At 40.4% G+C, this 8,770-nt stretch overlaps 1 protein-coding gene across 1 annotated transcript; it reads right to left on the bottom strand.

The window, feature by feature from the left end:
- Window positions 1–1,878: 1,878 nt before the first annotated feature.
- Window positions 1,879–4,920, bottom strand: LOC117777783 (secretory phospholipase A2 receptor-like). Its single transcript, XM_034612746.1, has 5 exons — window positions 4,875–4,920; window positions 4,392–4,772; window positions 3,931–4,278; window positions 3,126–3,217; window positions 1,879–2,116 (listed from the first exon to the last, which is right to left on the bottom strand). The coding sequence occupies exons 1-5, from the start codon at window positions 4,909–4,911 to the stop codon at window positions 2,003–2,005; spliced, it is 972 nt and encodes a 323-aa protein (XP_034468637.1). The 5' UTR covers window positions 4,912–4,920; the 3' UTR covers window positions 1,879–2,002.
- Between the last annotated feature and the right edge of the window lie 3,850 nt (window positions 4,921–8,770).

Below are 8,770 nucleotides of genomic sequence, written 5' to 3' on the forward strand. Positions count from 1 at the left end.
AGGCCGCACATTTTCCCACCTATTCAGATTCAGCCCAAACGGCCCCATCCCCCACCCCTGTCCAACCTACTGCACTTGTTTAGAGTTCAGTTTCATTGCCATCTTCACAGACACATATTCAGAAAAACATAGATTTTAGTCTTAACCAATAGTAAAAGGAAAACATAGATTTTAGTCTTAACAAATATTCAGAGGAATACATAGATTTTAGTCTTAACAAATAGTAAAAGGAAAACATAGATTTTAGTCTTAACACTACACATCACAGACGTCTACACACTGGGGCAGATTCGGACAGAGTGCCACAAAGAACTTATCACCCAGAGGCGGCAAAGAGACATGTCAAGCTTCACCTGATTAGTTTTTCACTGGCTAGGCCAGTTGTGTTTTTACATTATTTGTGCTGTATGTAAATAAAGCTTTGACTCAACATATACCTTGTTAATGTTTTTTTCCCTCTACAATATGTTCAACATATAAGCATCACATGAATGAATGTATAGTCTTCAGTAACTGCAGTGCTTTTGGTAAAGGCTTACTAATAATTAATAATATATATATATTAATATATGAATTATTAGTAATAACTATATATTAATTATAATTATTATTAATATTGTGTGGGAGGGGTTTACCCACGTGTGTATTATAATGACCCAGGGTGACCAATAGCAACAGATCTACCAGCCAATCACAAGTGACTTTTCGTTTCAAAGGTCTGTGGTTTCATCCAATGGTGAAGTGAGATAAGTTCTCATAAGCGATTTAGCTCCTATTCGTATGCTAATTAGATCACACCTTCCTCCGCTACTCCCCAGCGGCACTCCCCCCTCCCCAGCCCCCACCACTGCGATACCGGGGGTATGTTTCTTCCTGTTTGTGTCACGGGCGAACGCGGAATTCGCATCCTGTAAACGGGCACTAACTGCCAGGAATTAGGCGAGTTTGCAGGCGTTTACAGTGGCGAAAATTTGGCTTTTCGTCTAGTGGTGGGTCTTTGGCATTCCCTTAGTATAATCAGCTGTAACATTATTAACCTGCATAGTGTCGTGTTTAGCCCTGGCTCTCCCTTGCTGGTGCGCAGGCGTGGTCCCATCCTCTTGGCCCTGGAGTCTGCGAATGATGAGGAGCCGCTCCCAGGTTTGCCCCTCCTGTGACAGTAGCTGGGAAAATCTTCACATTCTAACAGTGTTTGGTTTCATGTTTTACAGACAGGCCTTCAGCTGAAGCCTTGTGGGTCTTCAGTATTTTTGCAGATATGGTGTTGCTGTTCATTGGAGTGAGAAACCTTGTTCCTGCGTTATCGGCTGTATGTTCTGTATGCGTAAGCATGCGCATTTTCTAGACAAAACAACGCCTTTCCTATCTGTCCTTCAGACCCTAGTGGCAGCTGCTTGAATTCTTTCTAAGGGTAGGTCACAGTTTCTTATGAAAACAGTGCATTCATGTATGTGTGATGTTTGAATAAAGCTAATGGAGTTTAGGCTGTAATATAGTAAGTTAGGTATGAGAACAAGTTAAAGTACAGTGTATTGTCTGCCACAGATGTACAGTCTCCACAACAGGCATTATCAGACAGGTGCGAGACTGAACTGCGATGTGACGCACACGCACACACACACACACACACACTAACCAACTTCAAGATTAAAACCAGCCAGCAACGGCTACTAAAAGTCACTATGTGAAGGCCACACATTCTCTTCTCCCACATATTCAGCCCAAACTGCCCCTGCCCCCACCCCTGTCTAACATACTGCATTTGTTTAGAGTTCAGTTTCATTGCCATCTTCACAGAAACACACTCAAAGAAAAACATAGATTTCAGTCTTAACAATAGCAACTAATTACATTTTCCTTCTGATGGAGACAAAGGCTAGTTTTTCTACAACAGCATTCATTGGTATGGTTTAACTGTGTACAGTGATAGAGGTGTGTATACGTGCAGACATAAAACATTAGCGCATGCAATAAAAGTTGAATTCAAATATTAAAGCTCAGTCTATCTTTTCTTGTCGGAACCTTTTTCCTCCTTGTGGAAAACTTTCCCATCAGCCTTTTCTTTCCACTTCAAGGTGACGCCACTCAGTCCGTTCTCCTTCAATCTTTCCTGGAGCTGAAAATCAGAAATGGCAGCTATTTGAAATACTTTAACAGATTCCTTTGCTCTCTAAGACAAAGAGTTATGTGTTTTTAGTCAGTTCAATTCTATTTATATAGCGTATATATCATAATATACATCATCCAAGGCACTTTACATAGAAGGCCAAGACTTTAAAATGTATAGAGAAATCCAACAGTTCCCTCAATGAGCAGCACTTTGGAGACTGTGGAGAGAAAAATCTCTGGAAGAAACCTCAAGAACCAGACTCAATGTGGGCAAGAAGGAGAGGGGGGTGTAAAAGAGGGAAGAGAAGAGAGAGAGATTGGAGGAGAGGGGGATAGAGAGGAGAGAGAGACCAGGAACAGTTGTGCACCATCTTGTTTCAGATCAGACACACTATTGTTATAATAAAAACATAAGAGTGATAATTATTAATATAAAGATGTTATTAATGACAGCACTAATAATTCATGTAATAATAATATAATAATAATAATAATTAAAAGGAGAGTATTTAGAATTAGAATTGTTGTTTGTCTGAATCCTGCAGCTCTGGACACATAAATAGCATCAGGTCCCAAAGTAACAGCTTCGTCATGACCAGACAAAGATTTTCTTTAGAGGCATTTTTGGTCTTTATTGGAAAGATGATATTTACAAGGACACTGCTCTTTCGTGTCAGGAGCTGTAACTGCTCAGCAAGATATTTGTCTGCTGGAATGTATTTTGTGATCGTCACATAGCAATCATGCAAAAATCAGGATTTATGTTTCCTGGTCTCAAATAAAAAACTGCAGATCTACATTAGCAATACCTGGAAGAATAATCTGTCAAAAATAATGAAACATGATTATAACTCTTCTTTCCATTGTTGTGGCTGCTTTGCATTGTAGAACATCTGTGACTGGAGTTTTTTTACATTCACTCGTCTACTTCATGGTTATTTGATGTCAAACTCTGTAATACATCTGTCCAGGGTCTATGAATGAGTTAATGTTTAGGGTGGATTTTGGAGACTTGCCTCTTTCAGAATCTGTTCTTTCACAGAACGGTCATTCAGGTCCACAGAGGAGTCCTGTAGCTCTACCCTCACCTTCACCAACGACTTTACTGCTGCTTAGACAAAGAACGAGGAGAGAAACAAAACACACGTTTAATGTGGTGTATAGTTTTGTGAAACCTACAGTTATTCCTGTGGAGATAGAACTATTCAGATCTTTAGTTTAAAACACAGAGTGAGGAACCTCTCATCTCTGGGCTGCATGTTGCCGACAAGACAGTTTGATCAGGCCTGTCAGAAAACTCACAAATATAAAATAAGAAACACAGAAATACAAAAAGATTCTCATGACAGCATGTTTTTCTGTGATCAAAGGAAATGACATAAAAAGAAAGACTAACAAATATTTCAGCATGGATCCTTCTGGAGTCCGACTGTCCAGAAGAGAAAACTAATGAATTATATGTTAAAGGTTCAAGAGTGTAAGATTTAGGTGAAAGGGATCTATTGGCATAAATTGAATATTAAAGAAATCCTAGTGATGTTTTAACTGGAGTGTGATCATCTAAATTGTTGTTTTATTTACCCTTTGTATTTAAATGTGAAGACAAATACTCTGAAATGGAGATAAAGCTCTTCTGTGTGAGTTTAGGCACCAAACATGAAACCTTCACACAACCACATTCTGACAGAGACAATGAGACAATATCATCCAACTAATAAAATTATAAATTTATGCATCAATGTTTTAAGAATCACTAGGAGCGGAAATATTGTCAAAAATCCAGTTCCCACAATAACTGTTATTCTAATGTCAGGCACTCACTTGGGATGCTGTAGCAGACAAATGGTTTTCTTTCTTCACAGGAAAATAACCTCCATTTTCCTCCCTTATCTGCAACACCACATACGACTTTCATCAATCCAAGTGGGTTGGAAACCCCATACCAGGAGCTGAATGAAGAGCCACTCCCGTCGGACCAGTTCATCTGAGGATTTCTGTACAAGCCGAACCATACCCATGGGACATGTAGCAGCAATTTCTGTATCTTGAGGTGCTCAGTTTTGTTCCTCACAGTGGCCAGATCTGTGAAGTGTTCTCTGCAGTGCCTCTGAGCCTCAGACCAAATCTTTATTGTACTCACTAGCACAAAGTCCGAATCCTCTAATGTTCCTGCAGTTAAGTTTGAGAACAAAAGAGGGATTGTTGAGATCACACAATGGTTTTCAAAATCATATTTTATAAATTATATTGTAAGTAAATATCACTATAAAGCACATCATTACCATTGTTGCAGACAAATGCATGCGGTTTATCGCAGTAATCATCAAACCATTTTTCATTGTTGTACATGACCACACAGAGATCCCTGCGTACAAAACTATTTGGGTTATGAGAATAGTTATCCCAGCTCCTATATTCAGCTCCACTCTGGTTGAACCCATCTGACCACTTCCAGTCAATATGACTGTACAGGCCAATCCAAACCTCAGAGCTGTGACCAGCAGTGGAAACTGTGTCGTTAAGTTTCTTCATTTCTTCAGTGTTTTCAATAGTGGCCAGGTCTGTGTACGTCTCTCTGCAGTAGCTCTGAGCTTCATTCCAATTCATAGCATCAGGCACAAAGTGGTACTGACGGGGGAGGCATGTGGAGAAGGTGAGGCACCCTGAGGATGAAACCAGTTATTTTTGTTATGTATGAGGACTCAAATTAATCTCTATATTCAGATTTCCTGTTCGACATCATACAAACAGTGAAATTCACTGACCTGAGAGACACAAGACACCAATGAAGATCCCTTCCATCACAATGCTGCTCTGTGGACTGTCTGTGCCAGTGTTCATCACTAACACCAAACTTAGCTAGTTCTAGTGCAGCTTTAGGGAAATGTCACACCAGCTCCTCCTCTTCTACTGACAATAGTCAGTGTTCTGTTGAACTCTTTATGCAAAAAGGCAAAGATGCAAACAACATCATTTTTCTCGTTTATCTCTGGTGGCATCTCACTATGCAGATAGTTCTGATCTCTCTCTCTCTCTCTCTCTCTCTCTCTCTCTCTCTCTCTCTCTCTCTCCGCTCACATTGAATCTGGTTCTCGAGGTTTCCTAGTTCTAGTAAAATAGTTTTTTTTCTCTCCACAGTCGTCAGTGCTGCTCGTTGTGGGAACTGTTGGGTTTCTCTATAATTTTACAAATTCTCAACTTCACTATGTAAAGTGCCTTGAGATAATCTATTTTAAGATTTGGTGCTGAACAAATAAAGTTGAATTAACTCATTACCCAATTGCATATCCTCAGGCTGTAACCCCACTGGATATTGAAGCCTGCCTGCAGGTATCCAGTGTTCAGCTTTATCAATCAATCAATCAATAAAATTGTATTTGTATAGCCCATATTCACAAATCACAATTTGTCTCATAGGGCTTTAACAAGGTGTGACATCCTCTGCCCTTAACCCTCAACAAGAGTAAGGAAAAACTACTAAAAAACATTTTAACAGGGTAAAAAGAAGGTAGAAACCTCAGAGAGAGCCACATGTGAGGGATCCCTCTCCCAGGACGGACAGAAGTGCAATAGATGTCAAGTGTAAAGGAAAACATCAGCAAAATAAAGGTTTTAGCAGCATTGATAAGAATAAACATTTTGAAGCATAACTGGAGGTCAATGAATTGATGGATTATTGTCAGTAATGGTCGAGGATCCGAGGAGAAATATTATATATCGAGCAGTCCTGCTGCAATCATAGTCTATGGTCAGCAGCCAGCAAGATCATGATCCACCATCAAGATCGGATGCCATTATAGTCCACAGTTATTGTCCACTGCCGCCATCAGGATCCACCATCAGCTGCCACCTCGATCGTGGTCCACCACCATTATCAGATGCCAACACGATACAGAATCCGCCATTATTATCACGATCAGCCAGCACGATACAGAATCCGCCATACTGGATCCACCATTACGATCTCTGATAGGCGATCCACAGATCATAGTCCACGATGTGGCCGCAGCCGCGGCCCTGGATCTGCGGACGATAAGGCAAAGGGACTCCGACAACATGGACGTGTTCATGGAGACACAATTTGCACCACATGTCTCAGATCCAGTCCTAATAGGCCCGAGCACCAACTCAGCCCCAGCATGTTGTGTGTTTCCTAATCTCAACCAAAAACAGCAGCTCTACAGCAGCAATGCCTGGAAGAATTATTCGACATCCTAAAATAATTCAAAGGAGTCAACATGATAACTCTTCTTTCCATTGGTCTGGCTGCTTTGCATTGTAAATCCACTCTGGCAGGAGTTCTTTGTATTCACTCATCTCCCTCAGGGTTATTTGATGTCATCAAACTCTGTATTATATCTGTCCTGGGTCTATGAATGTGTTTCAGGGTGGATTTTGGAAACTTGCTGATTTCAGAACCTCTGCTTTCACAGCAGGGTCATTCAGGTCCAGAGGAGTCCTACAGCTTCACTTCAAGAACGAGGACAGAAAGAAAACACAAGTTTACAGTGGTACTAGCTTTGTGAAGAAGTACTTGGATCTTCACACAGTGAGGAACCTTTAGTCTCCAGGCTGCATGTTGTCCACAAGACAGTTTGATCAGGCCTGTCTGACAATTTACAAAAACAGAAACTCAGAAATAAACTTTCACCCTGTGGTTGTTTGCCATCTTCAACCTGTGCAGTTTATTTCTGCATACATTTTCATACCAACAGCTGTTGGAGAACCTGTTCTCTGGTGAAACGCGCTTGACGTGACATCGTGATCTAGTCAGGGAAAACGGCAAACGGACATGTCCTGACTTGTACCGGATTTATTGTTAGTAATCTATTTATATCCCTATACACGCACACACACGTTGGGGGTGGGGAATTGGCCAATTTGCTCGACAATACAGCTGATTCCAATTGTGATCTCGGGAGAAACACACCGGTCTCTCTGTGGGTCTCAATGACCCCCAGGAGAATCGAGAATGACAATCCGTGGGTCACCCTAACCCTAACTCTGACCGGCCAGGGCTTGCGGATGATCACACGCACGCACGCACGCACACACACTCTGGGTCAATCCGACCCAGGGACAACACAAGAGTTAATCAATATTATGGTAGGCCTGTCACGATAACAAATTTTGTTGGACGATATATTGTCCCAAATTATTGTGATAAATTATATTATTGTCATAACTTTTAAGCCATTTTAAACCACTGACAAAATGGATTCTCTGGCCCTGTTGACCAAAAATGGCTCTTGAATAAATATTAAACATTTGCAACAGGAGTACAAATTGTTATATATAATTAATCACGAAACAGTGATATAACATATAACAGTCTTGTAAATCATTTAGAATGTCTTAATTATCTAAGGAATTAAAGCAACAGAGGCACACTTATTAGAATAAAAAAATCACTGTCTGATTATAGAAATCAGACTTGTAATAGAAATTATGGAAAGCATTAGGGATTTGTCTACAGATAGAAACAAAAATGGATGGCCCCACCTACAGGGGTGAAGTCATGCAGGAATTTCTCTATCGTCTTCTCAGAAAGATCAATTCAATTTTCTTTACCTTTACCTATGAATCGTCCAATTACTGTCGGACTTTGGGTCGGGTATCTCATCAGCCACATTATATACTTGAGGTCTGAAATCAGCCTTTTTAAAAGAATGGGTTTAAACATTGGAGAATGCATCAAAATCAACATATTTTAACAGATCCAGTCAAAGTTCATTATCTGTGTGTTTCTCTTTGCTCATAGGGAACTCAGAGGTGCATCGTTTTAGTTAAGTCTGCTTTGTTCGTCTCATCCCCTCCAAACCACGTCAGTGTGATTGTCACCATTCACTCTGCTTAGCAGTTCATTTAGTTCTTTTTATTCTATTTGTGTGCACAAAGAGCGTTTATTGTTTGCGGAACATTTAAGTTACCAGAACAAGCCCCTCCTCTTGAGACCACTCACTAGGAGGAGGATGAAGAACCACTCCCTGTTTCCCTCTATGTCACCTCGTAATGGGCTGACATGTATCTTGAAGCATGAATCCATTCTGCTTTAGCTTGGACCCTAATGGCTGTTCTGGTTGTTAACACCACCTGGAACGGGCCTTTCCACCTATACGAAATAGAGACACTTTTCCAGAATTGATTAGTACAAAATCTCCTACATGAAAGGGATGAATGTGTTCATTGACAGCTGTAAATGAGACCAGACTTTTCATCTAGTTTTTAACCAGTTTTAGGCCACATCTTTACGAACCACTTTTAGATCCTGGTCTTTTTATCCATACATTTGAACTGGATAAAGGATTATATTAAAGTCATTTTAAGAACTGGTCTTCCCGCTGGGAAGCGCTCATGGAAGAGCGAGAACTTATGTCCGAGAACGCCATAAAACCCATTTTTAAAAATTACTCATTTACCGATCATGGGATTACTTTTATCTTATTGTTTTAAGTTTCCCATTTAAAGATTGTGTTTTATGAATTACGCCTGGACTAAATTGAACTATAAAGGCTGTGTGTGTGTGGACTGCAAACGCTAGTACTCACAGTTAAGTGAAGACATCCACCTCTTAAAATCTGAGCATCGGAAAAAGGATATGTTGATTGAAGGCCTTGTCTCCTTTGCTGCTGCCAGTCAAAGCACATTGCCTCGATGCAAT

This window comes from Hippoglossus hippoglossus, chromosome 17 (genome assembly GCF_009819705.1).
Source record: "Hippoglossus hippoglossus isolate fHipHip1 chromosome 17, fHipHip1.pri, whole genome shotgun sequence".
NCBI classification, from domain to species: Eukaryota; Metazoa; Chordata; class Actinopteri; order Pleuronectiformes; family Pleuronectidae; genus Hippoglossus; species Hippoglossus hippoglossus.

Bases quoted from the DNA above. Each gene is read 5' to 3' on its own strand.
- LOC117777783 (XM_034612746.1), bottom strand. From the start codon at position 4,911: ATGGAAGGGATCTTCATTGGTGTCTTGTGTCTCTCAG. The intron at 4,773-4,874 runs GTCAGTGAATTT...TTTCATCCTCAG, and splicing joins TGGTGTCTTGTGTCTCTCAG to GGTGCCTCACCTTCTCCACA. The intron at 4,279-4,391 runs GTAATGATGTGC...ACTTAACTGCAG, and splicing joins TGCATTTGTCTGCAACAATG to GAACATTAGAGGATTCGGAC.